The 19,747-nt window shown below is 37.4% G+C and overlaps 1 protein-coding gene across 2 annotated transcripts in view; it reads left to right on the top strand.

Annotated features, from left to right (window-relative positions):
• Positions 1-1,214: 1,214 nt before the first annotated feature.
• Positions 1,215-19,747, top strand: part of LOC106879926 (exocyst complex component 4) — a 268,982-nt gene continuing 250,449 nt past the window's right edge. For both annotated transcript variants that reach the window (XR_008265483.1, XM_052972782.1), the window contains exons 1-3: positions 1,215-1,275; positions 17,065-17,153; positions 18,094-18,156. Coding sequence is in view for 1 of the 2 variants with exons in the window: in XM_052972782.1 (XP_052828742.1) it covers positions 1,247-1,275; positions 17,065-17,153; positions 18,094-18,156 (181 nt within the window). In the remaining variant the exon portion in view is untranslated. The remainder of the gene's footprint in view (positions 1,276-17,064; positions 17,154-18,093; positions 18,157-19,747) is intronic.

The raw sequence follows: 19,747 nt of genomic DNA, 5'->3' as shown, positions 1-19,747 counted from the left end.
AGATTGAAGTTTGAAGGCCCAAATGCTAGATTGAAGAATATAGTTTACCAATGTAAGCTAACGACCCAAACAGATGTTAACATATACGTGGGTTGTTCTTCAGGACAAATTTGTAAACGAATATCAAATCATTATAATACATGTAGAGATAGAAGTAAAATGTCGAATACTAGTCTTAGTAAATTTATTTGGGAACTGAAGGAACAAAAAAAGCAATATTCATTAGAATGGTCAATTATTGGAAAGTCTTTCCCTTATGAGAAAGGTAAGAGATATTGCTCGTTGTGTAATCTAGAATTATTTTTTATATTATTTTCTAAGGGTAAGTTAATAAATAAACTCACATATAATGCTTTCAGATGTAGCCATTTTCTTAGGCATACGATTTTCTGGTTTAAATAAATTATAAATTTCAGTATGATTGGGTATTATAATATAATATTAGGTTTAAAAGACAGGATATATTAACTGTATGATTTCTTATTACTAATAATCTAATTGTATATTTGTACTTATTTACTAAAGTTTCTAGAGATAATATAATATAGATTTCCATTAGTTTAGAATTTATTACCAGTGTTCAATAATTTGTATTACTTGATTGTTTATAATTAATAATATTATTAGGGTTTTCTCCCTTAGACGGACTATTATTCAGGAGGAATTTTGAATATGGATCAGCCTTAGAGATTATAAATCTTTTTTGGTGTTTACTTTTTACCCTGAGGATGTGTAAAGTAATTTACTTATTTAACTTGAATTAAGAGTTGAATTTGACCTTATACAGAAATGTATACATAGGTAATAACCTTTAATATATATGGATTTAGCGTCAAAGCTCTTATTTAAATTTTTTGATATATAACCAAGGAGATCGATTCATAAGGAGTTTACTATAGACCTTTGTGGACGAATTTTTGATATTTTGGTAACGATTACATGTTTTATCTTACCAATACATTTGGTAGATATCATTATATGAACATATATATATATATATATATAAGTCAGTAAATAGTGGGGTTGTGTTAACCACACGTGGAGAAATAATAGGAAAATGAAAAATAATAATAAGGCAGAATGCTAAACTGGAAGCATATTTTAATAAAGATTTCTCTAACCGGTTTTCATTGCGAAGCAAATTTTCAAGAAGAGGGAGAATGAAAATGTTTTTTACAAAGAAGTACAAAATGAAGAAAATAATATATTCTATTTGTTTCACTTCTTTTTACAGTCTAATTTCTTGATGACTATAGTGAGGACTTTGTCTTCAAGGTAAGATATTTTATTTGTTTGTATATGTATGTGTGTATCTGTTTGTATATGTATATGTGTGTCTGTTTGTATATGTATGTGTGTATGTGAAAGGTAGAGTTAAGATAGAGGCAAGTTTTTAACTACAATGTAAAGAAAGATATGTAGTTTATCTACTGCTCAACTCTTTGTTCCATTCACTACATTTGAAAAGAGAAAAATTAATATCACTAAATGATAAAGAAACTGAGATAAGAGAATTAAATCAAACACAAATAGACAAAAACTTAGAGACCAGTGAATTAAAGAATGTATAACATACAAACAAAACAAATAGAGTATTATAAATAACTGCAATTTGCTTAAATATTTCAATACATGTAAAAAAAAACATAAATGTTTCAATTAAAAAAAACCCTTTGAGCAGTGCAGTTGAGGAGTTAGACAAAATATGTAAGGTGATGCCAGGGAATGAAAACAAAGTAAAAGAGAAAAGATATTGTATTGCCTGATGTATGTTGCTAAATAATAGTGCAAGAAAATTTCCTCTTTTCAAATAGAAGAAAGAAACTAATCAAAGAGTTTAGAGAAATGTGTTGTTATCCATTCTAGTGTGTGTTGCACAAAGGTTTTTCCAGCATTTATCTTATTTTCATTAGATTAATACATAAAACAATTAATTGAAAAAAAAAGTTGAAGGCATCAATATTCTAGCTGTCCCAGCAATAAGTTACAGCTGGACACTAAATAAAACAGGCTAGACAGAAAAAAAAAAGAACAAATAATGACTGCTTGTAGAATACATCACAGTATTTACGCAGGGAGATGCCTTATGCAACTAGAAAGTGTAATTCCATAAGTTATATATCCACAATAGTTATTCCATAACTAGAGGAATGAGAAATGGATAACCATCATTGACCACATCGACCATAAATGGATTTTCAAGCGAGATGAAACAGGGCTTCATCTTCTGCAAGCCATCAAACCTGATTAGGCAATTATCAAGTAGTCCTTGTAAATTATGCTTGTATACTTCCAATTTATGATCAATTATTTCAGTATCAGAGAATGTATTTGCTCTCCTTCTAAAATCTGCCAGTATGTTTCTTTGAAAAGGTCTTATTTTACTCTGCAAATTGAAAACTCAGAGTTAGATCACAAATAATCTTATCCTCCACCTGAAGTGTGAAGTTGAGTTTGCAGATGATTCATCATTATATCAGTTAAAAACATCAGATCTTGTATCCGTTTACCATTTTCCAGTTGAGGATAGGCTCTTTTCTTTAAGAAAAGTAATAATAGGCTCCAACAGATCCACAAACCTACTCAAAACATTGCTGGTTGAGAGCCACCTCACAATGCAATAGAAAGATATATATGGAGCCTTCAAGCTCCAGTTCATCAATAAAATTTCTGAACTGTTGGTACGTATGAAGTTCATAATTTCAAGGACAGATTTTGTAACATCTTTATATGTGAAATATTTAGCTACCAGATGTTTACAAAGAATAATACAATGAGCAGGGAGAAACTCTGGAAAACTGGAATCATTTTCATAAGTGCAATTAACTGCATTTTCACCCACCATTGTAGGACCTCTATCTGTTGCAACACAAGCATTTATCAAAACTCTGTCAAGCACATTTTTCATCAACACCATGAGTTGTTTCTTTTAATTCTGCTGAATCTAACACTTCTTATTTCACAATTGCCTCAGAAGTAACTGTTGTGGCAAGAGTTATTGACACTTCTGGTGGATTGGAGAATGTACTAGCTGAACTTTTACAAAAGAGGTCGGTAGTAGTCGGAGAGAGCGTTTTGGTAGTCTCGCGAAGTATGTCGTGTGAACACATTGATTAAACCTCTACTGCATAACTTATCTATATCAACCTGTGGCAGGATATAAAAGTGGCGACGAGATATTTGAAGCTTGCATAGGATGTTTAAATTTTTTTTCTTGGCACGAAACCAAAGAAAAAATTATTTAACATGGAAAACTTGTTGCCTCGTGTGGTACAGTTGCAACAACTACAATAGCAACAACAACAATACCAACAGTTACTGGAAGTAAAGTTGAAGAAGACTGAAAATGCTTCAGGTTCATTCTTGTCAGATGGCATGGCAAATCCAATTGGAGAATTTATTTATAACCCAGAAGAAGGTACTACTTTTTCTTCATATTTTAGAAGATATGAAGAAATCATCAAAGGAGATTGTAAAAACTGGAATGATGAAAAGAAGGTGCGACTACTTTCAAGAAAGTTATCCCCTGCTAAACTCAAAAAATACTGTAACTATATTCTGCTGAAGAAATCAGGTGAGAAATCGGTTAATTTGTTATTGAGAATTTTCAGTGAAAGAAGTTTCCTGTTCAATACTTGTTGGCAATGTTTAAATTTCGTTAAAAAAGATGATGAAGATTTCGTCACCTATGCTGGGGTCATTAACAGAGAGTGTGAAAAATTCAAATTAAATGAATTAACCCCAGATTTGTTCAGAAGTTAACAGCAAAGAAAGATGCTGATATATGTTCCCATATATGAAAAAAATTAGAACAGGACCAAGAATTAACTCTACAGGCAGTGGCTGAAGAATGCCATTGGATTATAAATTTAAGACATGACGCAGATAAAATGCTCTCGGATACATGCGTGTCATCCTGAAACGGATAAGAAAAAAGAAAAACGAATGTCTAGGCCAAATCTGTGCTATGGTTGCGGAAGTTTACATTTTAAAAGTAACCGTCCTTTTAAAAATCGTAAATGCTTTGCTTGTGGAAAAATTGAACATAAAAGCTCACAGTGTATAGCGAAACACAAAAAAAAAAGGGTCTAACAAAATAAATTCTAGAAAAAATGTATTGCTAAAAAAAGTTCTAAGAAAATTGTGTCCATAAAAATGAATAACGTGAATATCAAGTTACAATTGGATATGGGCAGTGATATCACAATAATTAATACAGAGACATGGAGAAAGATAGGAAAACCTAGATTAAAGGAAACTTCGAAAATTGCATGAGGTGTTTCAGGAAAAAAATTGCATTTGGATGAAGCTATTTAACTTATGAGGCTTACCAATAAATATTTTCTGTAAGAGTGTAAATGGTTCTTCTGCCAGTACAAATAAGGTGTCGGAGAATTTAAAAAAAGAAAAAAAAAATTTCCTGAAGTTTATTCACAACAATGAAAGAAAATTCTATACCGGTATTTATACCAAAAAGAACAGTACCTTTCGCAGCAGTGAAACAGGTCAACGAAGAAAAGCTTGGTGTTATTGAAAAAATTGATTACACAATTTGGGCATCCCCTACAGTTTATGTCAAGAAAAAAAATAATAAAATCCAAGTATGTGCTGATTTCTCAACGGGATTAAACAAATGTTTGATGCCATATAATTACCTGTTACCAAGTCTGGAAGAAATTTTCATGAAGTTGAATGGAGGAAAATTTTTTTCAAAGTTGGACCTATCTGAAGCATATTTGCAGGTAAAAGTTGATGAGGAATGTTCAAAATTATTGACAATAAATTACCATAATGGGTTGTATAAATTTAATTGACTCCCCTTTGGTATAAAAGTAGCACCTGGCAATTTCCAACAAATTATAGACGTTACGCTTGCAGGTTTGAATTTCGCTGTAACTTACCTTGACAACATACTCATAAAAAGTGAATCTCAAGTTCAGCATGCTGAGCATGTTAAAAAGGTCAGGTTGCTCTTAGGCAATACAACCTGTTGCATGCACCGGGACATTGAGAAATTGGTGAAAGCTGGTAGAGGTTGCATGTTCAGCAACCAAAGGACCACCAGTAAAATACCTATTATGTCCTGTGAAAAGGCAGCAAGTCAGCAGAAGTCATTTGACAGTTTGCTAGAAGTCAGTAAGAGTCAGTGTGTTAGTTGCATGTTGAACTCGCACCAAACCCGTAAGGTGGTGTAATGGTAGTTGCTCGAATTACTGCGTGTTGGTTCTCTCGCTAGAATGTGGTAAGGGTTCGCTTCTCCTGCTCACAATATATTGGATGCAGCTGTGCAGTGTTAATCAGCTAGAGGAGATGTCTTCGAGTGAAAGACAAGAGTGCTTAGTATGAGAAACAGGAGTGCTTAGTACAATAAAAAACAAGAGTGCTGTGTGCAAACAGTACTACCTAAGAGCTGGGTAACAATTACATTGCAACATCTGGCAACGAGTCATCAGGCTATAAATGTGACGATGTAAAAAAAAAAAAAAAAAAAAATTTCAAATTCCTAATTTCAAACTCCAGGCTGATATTGTGTAAAAGATACTAGAAAAATGAATAAATAAAAATATTAACTTCAAATGGAAGTCAATCTCAAAAGGGGAAGATGTGGCGAGAGCCATTGACAATCCTGGCAGATTGGAGAATAGACTAGCCGAACTCTTATAAAGAGTAGAGGTCAGTGAGAGCGTTTTGGTAGTCTCACAAAATACATCATGTGAACACATTGATTAAACCTCTACTGCATAATTCATCTATATCAACTTGTGGCAGGATATAAAAGTAACATAATGAACAAATACTACTAATTGTGGGTTGTCCTGTATGTCATTTGATTTGTTAATCCCTAAATTGAATGCAAGGGAATTTTAAAAATCATTTTGCATTTTGCTTACAACATCAGCATGGAGCCGCAATGGCCTAGTGGTTAGGGCAGCGGACTCGCGGTCATAGGATCGCGGTTTCGATTTCCAGACCGGGCGTTGTGAGTGTTTATTGAGCGAAAACACCTAAAGCTCCACGAGGCTCCGGCAGGGGATGGTGGCGAACCCTGCTGTACTCTTTCAGCACAGCTTTCTCTCACTCTTACTTCCTGTTTCTGTTGTGCCTGTAATTCAAAAGGTCAGCCTTGTCACACTGTGTCACGCTGAATATCCCCAAGAACTACGTTAAGGGTACACATGTCTGTGGAGTGGTCAGCCACTTGCACGTTAATTTCACGAGCAGGCTGTTCTGTTGATCAGATCAACTGGAACCCTCGACGTCGTAAGCGACGGAGTGCCAACAACAACAACATCAGCATTGATCCAAGAGATGTACCACTCTGTAGTGGGACATGAAACTGGTGTTTATGCTATTAGTTGCTGATATTTTGTGTTATTTGAATCTAATACTTCAACAATATCAGCTATATTCTTAAGAAATTCACCAGGAGAACATGGGCATTTAGCATAAGCAATATTCCATGATATAACAAAACTGGCTTCATTGCTAAACATTGTTAATGATGACTGCCAGCTATTTAGTAATGATTTTAACAGTTAACTTGTTTTACCTTAATTATGATTTAAGTGGATTAATCATGCAAAAAGATTTTGTAATTTGTTTCATAGTGGCATTTCAAATTGCTGACTTTACAATGACTAAGTGACGTAGTAGATAAGGTACAAAGATTTACTTTAACAGTGAATGCAAAATTTTCCTTCCACTCTAGTTTAAAATTTCTGTTTTCATCTTCATACTTTTGTTTCTTACAATTTGATGATGCCATTTTCTTTTGCTAATTTTTTCAAAAAGAGATGGCATCTTGTGAACCAAATGTGTGCAGTTGAATGACTTGTATTACACTGCAGTAATGTACCTGATGAGTGCAGTAGGGTTAGACTCATAAAGCCAACTGTGACCAGTCTCAACCCCACTCAAATGTTTAATCCTCTTACCCATGAGCTTGGTCTTCTGATAATTTTCTGTAACCCTTGCTGGCCTTAAATTTTTTAAATTCTTTTGCCTTCCACCATTTCTACCCTCAGCAGTAAAGAACAATTGGTATCAGATTTCTGTAGATGTTACTAAGTGTTGGGTGTGATCTCCAACTGAAATTTGCTGGCCACTGTCATTGAGCAGAGAAAGAGGTTATTTCGTCCCTGGTCTTATGGCATCCCTCTGGAAGTGTTTCTAGATACTATATCTCAGGACTCAGGGCTGGATATTAGAGATCTGAACACAGCAATGCAGGACTGTGTAGTGTGGAAAGAGGATGATGATGAAAGAACAATGTCTCATTTAGATCTAGCATTATCATCTACAATTGCTCCTGTTGCTCATAGCTGCACTAGGGTGGGATGAGTCTTCATCATGTAGTAAAATAATATAAAAATGATAGCAATATTATTCTAAGCAGATAATACAACAATGGCCATTGTGAAAAGAGAAATGTGACAAATAGTGAAAGATAAAGAACGAAAAAGGCAAATTTTCTCATTTGTTGTCACTTTCAAGTGTGTGTGATGCACTGAGCACTGTAGTGTGTTTTGAAAGATAGTGTTGAAAATAACATTCCACATGCAAACAACATATCCTTATACATTATATGTATCTACCTGGCTACAACTTGAAGGGGAAACATGATGAGAAAATCAGAGAGTATAAGACTAAAATAGAAGTGATGGAATTTTAAAAAAAAAATTCATTATAGTTTTACATCTGAGTTTATTTAAAAGATTTGAGAAATGCCATTCCCCATTCATGCACGATTAAGAAAAGCCATTCTCACAGCACTATACTGCTGGTATCAGTTTATATCCAGGTGACAAGACCATAACCCACACCGCCTGCAATGCTTAAAATATTGGGTGGTTTGGGTTATGGTCTTGTCACCCGCATCATAAATCAGGTAGTTCATGAAGGAGTCATACTGAATGACTGGTGTGCCAGCACCATAGTCAACTGCTACAAGGGTAAAGATGATGCTTTAGATAGAAATAAATATAGGGGTATCAAATTATTGGATCAGGTGTTGGAAGTTACATAGAGGGTCATTAGCCCAACTAATTAGGGAGAGAGTTAGCCTGGATGAGATGCAATTTGGTTTTGTGCCAGGCAGAAGCACCACTGATGCTATATTTCTGGTAAGGCAACTTCAGGAGAAATATCTAGCCAGAGACAAACCTCTGTACTTGGCTTTTGTTGACTTGGAGAAAGCCTTTGACAAGGTCCCCCGATCCCTTATCTGGTGGTCAATGTGGAAACTAGGGATAGACGGGTGGTTGGTAAGAGCTGTACAAGCCCTGTACAGGGATTCTGTCAGGGTTGGCAATGAGTATAGTGAAGAATTCTGAGTAGAAGTAGGGGTTCACTAAGAATCAGTTCTCAGCACCCTCTTATTCATCATAGTCCTTCAGGCAATAACAGAGGAATTCAAGACAGGCTACACCTGGGAGCTCCTCTATGCTGATGACATTGCCCTAATAGCCAAGTCACCACCAGAACGAGAGACAAATTTTAGGGTGTGGAAGCAAGGACTAGAATCAAAGGGCCTTAGGGTCAACCTAGCTAAAACCAAAGTCTTTGTAAGTAGGAAGGCTGTCAAACCACAATCCCTCTCAGGTAGATGGCCCTGCTCGATCTGTAGAAAAGGCGTGGGTAGAAACTTCATACGATATACCCAGTGTAAGCTATGGACATATAAAGGGTGCAGCAGTATCAAAGGAAATTAGTTTTTAACCAGGAAAATAGTTTTTGTGTGTGGCAGATGCACAGGGGCAATAAACACTGAAGATGTACAGAAAACAGATTCCATTACATGCCATGGGGAGAAACTAGAAATAGTTAATAGCTTCCGCTACCTAGGTGACCAAGTCTGTAGTGGGGGTGGTTGCTCTGACAGTGTAGCAGCTAGAATAAGAATAGCCTGGGCAAAGTTCCAAGAGCTCCTACCTCTGCTGGCAACTAAGGGCCTCTTGCTCAGGATGAAAGGTAGACTGTATGATGCATGTGTGTGAACTACCATGCTACAAGGCAGTGAAATGTGGGCCATAACTGCTGAAGATATGCATAAGCTTGAAAGAAATGAAGCTAGTATGATCCGCTGGATGTGTAATGTCAGTGTGCTTACACAACAGAGTATAAGTGCCCTGAGAGAAAGGTTGGGCATAAGAAGCATCAAATGTGGTGTGCAAGAGAGACGACTGCGCTGGTATGGTCATGTGTTACATATGGATGAGGACAGCTGCATGAGGAAGTGCCACTCCCTAACTATGGAAGGAACCTGTGGAAGAGGTAGACCCAGGAAGACATGGGATGAGGTGGAGAAGCATGATCTTTGAACATTGGGCCTCACAGAAACAATGACATGAGACCGAGACCTTTGGAGATATTCTGTAATTGAGAAGACCCAGCAACTAAAGTGAGATCGCAGGCACGCATGTCCGGCCTAGTTAAGAGTACCCCTGATGCATCGTGCAATATGCTTGAGAAGACCTGTTGAGTCAAGTAAAACCAATATTGTTGCTGTGGTCAGTGTCTCCTGAACACAACCGATGTCAGTACCCCCTTACTGGCCCCAGTGCCAGTGGCACATAAAAAGCACTATCCAAACTTGATCAATACCAGGTCCACCTGACTGGTTCCTGTGCCAGTGGCACGTAAAAAGCACCCACTACATTAGGAAGGGCATCCAGTTGTAGAAACATTGCCAGATCAGATTGGAGCCTAGTGCAGTCACTGACTCTCCAAACCTCAGTCAAACCGTCCAACCCATGCCAGCATGGAAAACAGACTTTAAACGATGATGATGATGATGAAAGCTTGAATGTGATATAAGCAATATGAATTGTAAGTGTACAAGAGATGTACTGGAGTCATAGACAGGCTGATAGGGAATAAACACTTTATGCAGGGTGTTCTGGCTGAATTTGGTGTTTTTTTTAATGTCTCCTTTTTTCAGGAACAGTTTGTATTGGTGAACAGTCAACAGCATTGGAGAGCATGATGATTAAAGTGATAGGTGAGAAAATCTCAGCTGATATGGAGGACTGGAAGCTATCTGAATATTGGTAAACAGTTACCTGTATCATGATGATTCACATTGGGTATCAAAATGCTGACATCATGACTGCTACTCTATGCTCTGTGAACACTGTAAAGGCATAACATGAACAACTGCAATGGAGACCACAAAACTATAGCCAGTAGGAAGGAACACTGTTCATCCCTACATCTTTGAATAGAGCCTTAGGCTCAGTTCAGACAGCTGTGTGAAAATACTGGAGACTGTGGTCAATCTCTGACTGGAGAGGTTCGCTACCAGAAGGCCATATGTAAGGTTGCAGGATTTGGCTCCTTAGCATACCTCCAGAAAGTGTCAGAAGTGGTCGTCAGAGAATTTCTACGACTTCACCAGCCCCATTTCTGGTCTCCTAATTCCCCCCGATTGTAATCCCATTGATTACTATGCGTGGTGCACAGTTGAAAAAAACACCAACTGTTCTGCCAGCAACACGAAGGCCGAGCTGGTGGTCAAGATCAAGGATGTGTTTGAAGATCTTCCCAGGGACACAATGAAAAATGTATATGCTCGGTTTCAGAGCTGTCTTGAGGCCGTGGTGACTTCTAAGAGCAGCTACTTTGAGTAAATTGTTATCTCCTAGCTATAACTTAGTTGATATTTTTTTGATTTTTTAAAAATACTTTTATTTTTGTTTGGGATATTGTGTTTTGCAAACATGTGGTTGACTACTACTGGAGGAGAGAGAATTGCTTCAAGTATGTTGAGGAATTTATATTAAACAGTGAAGGGCATACATATATTTCTATATGCAAACTGTCAAATTTAGCCCAAACACCCTCTATATGACAGATATACAGAAGTAGTTAGCAGTAAGAACACTAATGAAATAACATCTTTTCAATGCTTGTTCCATAGAAGTTGGTAGCTTCTGTTATTTAGACTACCTCATTAGCTGTGGAGGAGGGTGCTCTAAAAACAGAGTTTTCTCTTTGAACAAAAGGTATAATGTACATTGCTTGTATATAAAGTGTGATTCTGCATGGTAGTGAGATGTGGGCATTGAAGGCAGAGGATATGCAAAGATTAATGAGAAATGAAGCAAGCATCCTCTGTTGAATTTTTTATGTTAGTAAGCATGAGTGATGTATACAGATAAGCTGAGAGATCAACATGGGATGAAAGTAATCGGCTGTAGTGTGCAAGAGAGAAACTGCATTGGTACAGCCATATAATGTATATTATGATGGCTGTTGGTTCGAGAAGTACCAGGAGATTCAAGTAGAAATAAATTAAGGAAGACGCTGGCAAAAGTGATGATCTCAGGATATTCACCAATATGACAAAGGAACACAACAAATGATAAAATTCTGTGTTGGAGAAGACCTGTCCCACCTATGCAAATGTAGAGAAGATGCCATAAAACTGATGAGGAGGAAGATAAAAATATCTAGTAAGGATTAATGGAAAACAAATACAAATAACTACAAATCATGTCTTTGTAAGTAGATAAACAGACAAATCACAAATCCCTTCAAGGAGATGGCTCTGCTCAATATGCAGAAAAGGTGTAGGTAGAAACTCCATAAAGTGTTCCCAGTGTAAGCTATGGACTCATAAAGAAGTGCAGCAGTTTCAGAGAAAGTTAACAGAGCAAGTAGCCCTTGTGTATGGTAGATATGCAGGTACAATAAACACTAAGAATGTACAGAAAATAGACATTGTCAAATGCCCAGTGGGATAATTAGAAGTGGTAGATAGCTTCCGTTACTCAGGTGACCAAATCAGCAGTGGAGAAGGATGCTCTGACAGTGTAGCTGCTAGAATAAGAACAGGTTGGACAAAGTTCAGAGAGCTTTACATTTGTTGATAACAAAGGGCTTCTCACTGAGAGTGAAATGCAGATTTTTGATGTCTGTGTGTGAACAGCCATGCTACATGACAGTGAAACATGGGCTGTGACTGCAGAAGTCATGCAAAGGCTTGAAAGAAATGAAGCTAGCATGCTCTGCTGGATGTGCAATGTCAGTGTGCATATACGATATGGTGTCTGAAGAGAAAAACTGAATATAAGAAGCATCTGATACAGTGTGCAAGAGAGAAGACTGCGCTGGTATGGTCATGTGATATGTGAGACCTCTGACCCTTTTGAAGTCACAAATGGAGTGAAACAGGGGTGTGTTTTAGCTCCTACCCTGTTCAGCTTCATGTTCTCTGCAATGCTGACGAATGCCTTCGGAGACGCTGACGTGGGCATTGGAATCAGTTACAGATTTGATGGATCAGTTTTCAACCTCAGGAGGCTACGAGCAAAATCCAAAGTTACAACAGACACTATGAATGAATTTCTGTTTGCTGATAAGTGTGCCCTAAACGCTACCTCTGAGACAGACATGCAACACAGTGCAGACATATTCTCGGAAGCCTGTGACAACTTTGGTCTCACAATCAGTACCAAGAAGACAGGTGATGCACCAACCCACTCCAGGAAAACCATATGTAGAACCCAACATTTCCATCAACGGGCAAAGACTCAATGTGAATGACAAATTCACCTACCTTGGCAGTACGCTTTCCCACAATGTAGTCATTGACGATGAGATCAACACCAGACTCGCCAAAGCAAGTGCTGCTTTCGGACAGAAGAGGCATCACCTCCATGACAAAGATCAAGGTCTACAAAGCTGTCGTACTCACCACCCTACTCTATGGATGTGAGTTGTGGACCGTCTACCAACACCACGCCAAAAAACTAAATCACTTCCACATCACCAGGCTGAGGAAACTACTTGGCATAAGCTGGCAGGAAAGGATACCAGACACAGAAATCCTCACCCGTGCCAGGCTCCCAAGCATCCCTATCATCCTGATGAAAACTCAGCTTCACTGGGCTGGTCATGTAGCCCGCATGCCAGACTACAGAATACCCAAGAAGCTTCTGTTTGGTGAGCTCCAGCACGGCAAGCGCTCCCATGGCGACCAGAGGAAATGGTTTAAAGACAGCCTAAAGGTATCACTGAAGGCCTTCAACATTGACCCGTCATCATGGGAGCAGACAGCTTTAGATAGGACTAAGTGGCGGGCCGCTGTTCACAACGGTGCCCTGCCAATATGAAAGTGACAGGAAAGCTGCTGCAGAGAAGCGCAGGCAGGACAGAAAGAACAATGCTTTGAAGCCCCTGGCACCTGCTACCATTCCCTGTCCCTACTGCAGTAGATCTTTCCATGTGCGGATTGGGCTTATCAGCCATCTCCGCACTCACCGATGATGACCTCCCCACCCCCCTCTAGGATGATCAGATGGTCCTCATCATTCCGATGGACGAACAACCACCACAGATGAGGACAGATGCGTAAAGAAGTGCTAATCTCTAATTGTGGAGGAAACTTATGGAAGAGGTAGACCCAGGAAGACATAATGTGATGGTGAAATATGATCTTTGGTTGTTAAGTCTCTCAACGGCTATAACATGTGACTGAGACTTCTGTAAATTTGCTGTACTTGAGAAGATACATCAAGTTAAATGAAATTGTAGTTGTGGCCAGTGCTGGCAACACATAAAAGGCATCTGTACTGGTGACATGTAAAAGTTCCCATGACACATAAAAAGCATCTGTGCCAGTGACACATAAGAGGCACCTGTGCTGGTGACACGTAAAAGAACATCCATACCGATGATATGTAAAAGATACACAGTACACTCTGTAATGTTATTGATATTAAGAAGTTTTAAGCCATAGAAAGCAAGCAAAAATAGATGACTGGAGCCTGGTACAGCTCTTCAGCATGGAAAATGGATGTTAAATGATGATGATGATGATGGTTTGATTTGCTGTCCTGAAGAGTGAAATGAAACATAACTGACCAGCTTCTCAGTAGTTACGATACAGAGCAAAAAGTTTTAAATATAGACTTTTAGAACAAGCAAAACTTATGAGCAATTCAAAGGTTATTTTGTTGATGCTAAAACATTAATAATAATAATTGTTTCAAATTTTGACACAAGACCAGCAACTTTACTTAGAATTTACAGACAGAAGAAATGCCACTAAGCATTTTGTTTAAAACACTAACAATTCTGCTTGAAAATAATAATAGTAATCCCTTCTACTATAGGCACAAGGCCTATAGTAGAAGGGTCATTGACCCCAGTAGCACTTATTTCATTGACCCTGAAAGGATGAATGGCAAAGTTGACATTGGCAGAATTTGAACTCTGAACATAAAGACAGGCAAAATGCCACTAAGCATTTTGTCCTGTATGCTAATAGTAACAATAGTGATTTAAAATTTTGGCACAATGCTGACAATTTTTGGAGAAGGAACTAGTCAATTATATCATCTCAGTGCTTAACTGGTACTTAATTTTATTGACCTAAAAGGATGAAAGGCAAAATCAGTCTCAGTGGAATTTGAACTCAGAATGTAAAAAATCAGAAGAAATACTGCAAAGCATTTTTCTGATGCTCTAATGATTCTGCCAGCTTGGAACCTTAGGAAATAATGAGAAAAAACAAGGACATGAGGAAGCACTATTTAACAAAGGGGTATACAAACAACTTCATGTAGTCACAACTAAAGTTGCTGGGGAACATAGATATGACTGATTAAAGGAAGGAGCATTTAAAACTGGGACTGAGAGCATTATGCTTGCAGTGCAAGATCAAGCTTTGGCCATAAATTTGCAAGTCAGTCTTAAAAGTTACTAAGTGTCTCTGTTGTGCTGAATATGTCATGAATTTGGTGAAACTATTGCTTATATTGTAAATGAGTGTCCTTAACTTGCCTGAAACCAGTACAAGATGTAGCAACATGATGAGGTAGCAAAAGCTCTGTATTAGAAATTGAAAGGTGGAGGTTAGAGAGAGGTAAGACATGGAACAATCATAAATCACAATGAGTGACTGAGTCAGAGACTTGCAAAATTCCTAATTCAAATGGGCCAGGTGCTTCAGCACAACAAACTGAACTTAGTAGTGGAGGACAAAGTAAATCATGTGTGCTCTGCAGCTGGTGTTGTATGCCCAATTGATTCATAGATAGTTCAGAAGGAAGATGAAAAAGTAGGTGTGTATAATCCCCATAAATGCGAGATAGCCCAAATGTGAAAGATGCAAAAGATGAAGATAGCACTAATTATTGTTGGGACCCTGGGGGACAGTATCAAAAGATATTGAGAGGAACATAAAGAAAATGGGAATAGATACTCAAACAAGATTCAAGTAGTTCCAACAAAACCCAAGTTAAAAAAAAAATAATACTGGTAAATTATTTTCAAACATACCTGTTTTAAAATATAAAGAAGACCCATCAAACCAAGTGAAATTGTTGTTGTGACAGATACTGGTGTCATGCAACTGGCACATAAAATCATCTATTATACTCCTGGAGTGCTTGACGTTAGGCAGGGCATTGAGCCATAGAAACCATGCTAAATCAGACTGGAGTCTGATGCAGTTCCTCAGCTTACCAGCCCTGGTGAAACTGTCCACCCCATGGACAACAGACATTAAATGATGATGATTCAAAAACATGTCCAGATGAATATTCCATTTATCTGATTTATATTTTTTACAAACACACACTTGTTAAAATTGTAATTTTCCAGGCAGTTTATCTCATTAAAAAATTGTTATTTACCTCTATAGAATGTTTAATCAGTTTAATCTCTGATCACCATCAGGTGTTTTATCCCTGGATGTGTATATACTACTAGACTGGATTCACATTATGAGCCAATGCATAGTATAAGTGTAAAGTATTTATCTCCAAATATGAATCAGACAGTTGTATTGAGCATTTTTATAGTTTTGTACTATAAACAAAAACCATGTGTGTATATATTATGTCATAAGAATTTAGAAACTTTGAAAGAACATGAACTAATTCACCTTCAGTAGAACTCAAAGTAAATAAATCTATGAATATTTGTTAAAAATCTTTTTGGATAAAAAAATGTTGAACACTGCCAGTGAGACTCAAACCCAAAACTACTGTAAACATGTCAGATGTTCTACCATTGGATCAAAGCAGCCCTTTGAAATTCTCTATCCATTTTATAAGCTTTGTTCTTACCAGCAAGAATTGTATGTTGTTTATATTATAAGAATTTAGAAACTTTGAAACAAGTTGTGTAGTAAAAAAGTTTGCTTCCTATTTACATAGTTTCAGGTTCAGTCCCACTATATAGCACCTTGGACAAGAGTCTAGTATAGCTCCAGGCTTGCAAGTACATTTGGTAGATGGAAACTGAGAGAATCCAATTGTGTGCATGTGCATGCATGTGTGCACAAGTTAGTTTATCACCCCACCTTATTTTCATTGATGAAGACCGTAACATTTGCTGTTGTATATCGTGAATGCTTGTCTAGGTTCATGACATATTTTGGCATATTGTGTGGTCTTTGTAAACAAAAGGCTCATTCAGATAGTAATGTTTATTTCCAGTTCTCCACGTAACCATGTCTAAACTGTTCATTGTTTGATGTATCAAGGTTATTACAACTTGGGTGAAGGCACGTGGCTTAGTGTTTAGGACATTCAGCTCATGATCATAAGGTCATGAGTTCAATTCCCGGCGACATGTTGTGTCCTTAAGCAAGACACTTTATTTCATGTTGCTCCAGTCCACTCAGCTGGCAAAAATGAGTAGTACCTGTATTTCAAAGGGCCAGCCTTGTCACACTCTGTGTCACGCTGAATCTTCCTGAGAACTACATTGTACACATGTACAAGGTACACATGTCTGTGGAGTGCTCAGCCACTTGCACATTAATTTCTTGAGCAAGATGTTCCATTGATCGTATCAGCTAGGACCCTCGTCATCGTAACTGATGGAGTGCTCCTACATTACGACTTGGAATCAGATGGTTGTTGACATCAGGAAAGGTCCCTGGTTATTAAAAACTTTGCTCCAATATACTCTTGTCTGACCTATGCAAACATGGAAAGACATCAAAATTATGATGATATGCTGTGTGATAGGCTACAAACTGTCGTAGCATTAACAAATTCATACAACAACCATAAAATAATAATCAACCAATCATTTTATTCATTTCAGTTCTGATTTTGACAAACGGGAAAATGAGAAGACTCGTATTGAGAAAGCATTCCAGGAGAGTGACAAGACCCTTTCTGAGATGGTCTCTGGTATGTATCTCAACTAAGTTTTTCCACTTCCCGTGCAGATATCTTGTGATCTCTGCTTCTGTCTTGTCCTTAAGTATTTTGTGCCTTGTTTCCTCCTGTTGTAGTTCCTATCTATGATACCAGTAATCATTGCAACTTTTTCTAGAGAAGTTATAATTTTTTTATAGTTGGTTAAGGCTCCTCTCTGCCTCCCTTTTCTCCAGACCCTTAGAAAGTCACTGTTGGGTTCTTATAACTCAAGCTATTTTCTGTTTGCTATTCCTTTGATTTTAACTGCATATATCTGTTATTATGAACAACAATAACAACTTAAAGGCATAGCCTTAGAAGAAAAGCACTATCCTCAATTTTTCTCTATCTTCTTCATATATCTTCTTTCAGCAAGAGATTTGCCTGCTCTACCCTGCTCATGTTCAGGGTGGCGTTGGCTGACAGATGTATCCAATGTATGCTAACAGATAACAGATGGTCAATATAACTCTGCATGTCAGCAATAAGTGACATTGAGTGCATGGAAATGGTTTCTGTACTCTCTTCACATAAAGGACAAGCCAAACTGATGTTCTGCTCTTCATGTAGATATTACTTTCTTCACCAACCCAGCACTTTCAGTTGAAGCATCTTGGCCAAAATCTGTAATTCTGTATTTTATTGAGTAGTTGGCACAAAATTAATGGTGCTGTTTTCCTTGTTCATGTCCTTCCTTGGTAGTGCTCTGACAGTTGTGATAAACATCTGCCAAGGCAGTAGTGAACAAATCTGGCATGTAAACATGTCAGGCAGACCATCCAAACTTTACATGTTTATTCTTGTGCAACCATTGAGTGCCTTAAACCTGGTAGTCAACTTGGAATAATAGTGCTAATATTTTTTTATGAATAATAATTATCTACTTAAATTAATATACTACTAATAATATTGTTATTTTTGTCACCTACAGACAATTATTCAGAACTGACGAAGATCTTGCAGACATTTAGTATTGTTAACAAGAATGTAAATGGTGAGTCTATAATGTTACATTGTGTTACTTGTTTTTCTTTGCCCAATGTTCATTGGTTAGATGACTCCAGAGAACAACCTAATTCTCTTTATTTATGCCATTAATGCTGCTGAGAAAAGAACAATACAAAATCTCATTCTTTGTTATAAATTTGTGGACTTCTTTCTTTTTGCCTCAGTAGGGACCCTGATAACAGTGGAGACAGTATAGAATGGTGGGTGACTCAAATTTTTTACCTCATTGTTTTAAACAACTATCTCTCCACAATGGTATGGGTTGGATGAGTTTGCAGTTTGGCTGATGTCACTTTTTCTATGAGTTCCAGTATCTTGAGATCTAACCTCACCATGTTCACTCATCTCTTTCTTGGTAGTACATCACATCATCCATACAAGGGAGACAGCATATCTTTCATCATTTGGGAGTCAGTAAGTACCATTAATCTGGCGATTACCAAAGCCTCATTGAATCACAGAGTAGTCACTACAGTTTTTGTCTTTTTTACATAATGTATATGAATATTCAAAATTGGCACCATGGTACCAACGGGTTTAAATGAACATTTTTTTCCCTTCACCCACTCTTTGTTCGGCAGTCCCATCTTTATGATTCAGCTCCTCTCTCATCTCAATTTCTTCTTTCAGCTCACCTCCCTGTCTCTTTTCATTTCTCTTTCACTTAGTTTGTTTTTCACACCATTTCCTCTCTACATATGCAAGCGCATATTGTCTTGCATTCCTCATCAGTTGCAGCCAGTCTCTCAAACACAGGAGATGTGAAACTCTGTCTTTTTTATCCTTCCTATCATCTTGACCCTGAAAAAAGACTCTGTCCAAAATGTTGGATCTTCCACTCCCCATGTCAATTACAGAGTACTCTTTCTGTTGCTTTTATCTAATAATACAAATCTTGCTAAATCAGAGCACCACTAATCTCCTTGGACTCTGTTTTATCTGATATGTCAATTGAATTCTACAAACATCACTTTCTTTATTATACTCAATCTCAGACACATCAGCCAGGATTTGTACTACACCATTAAAAGGAATCTTCTATTTTTTCCTTCTCCCTTTAATTTTATCACATTTAAAAAGAAAAACTCATTTCTGTGGCCTTTGGCACATTCTTTGAATGCTGTCTTCATCACAACAATATTCCATGTGATTTTCAACTGAATTTTTATCCATCTATGAGGTCTCCTCACTCTGCAGAATATCCTCCAAACATTCTTCATGTCCTTGCTTCTTTGAAAATGACTTATGCAAACCACCATCTACTCCTTATAAACTAAATACAACTACTTGACATGAAAGTTAACCCATTGTCATATTCTTATCTTTGCTATCTGCTCTTCAACACAACATTATATATTTAAATATGGTACCTCAACAGTAAATTTTGTGAGTTTTGGTTGCCTCAAAAAACTACCAACTTTGCCTACTTCTGCAACATTGCACTTCAACACCTCTCATAGCATCTGCGGTGTTTACCATCCCAAGAGATCTACTCTTACAAATGCTAGCAAGGTCTCTCTCTCTCTCTCTCCCCCTCTCCCTCTCTCTCTCTCTCTCTCTCTCTCTCTCTCTCTCTC

This window comes from Octopus bimaculoides, chromosome 14, assembly GCF_001194135.2.
Source record: "Octopus bimaculoides isolate UCB-OBI-ISO-001 chromosome 14, ASM119413v2, whole genome shotgun sequence".
NCBI lineage: Eukaryota > Metazoa > Mollusca > Cephalopoda > Octopoda > Octopodidae > Octopus > Octopus bimaculoides.
Note: the sequence above shows the minus strand (reverse complement) of the source record. Positions and strands in the feature narration are given on the sequence as shown.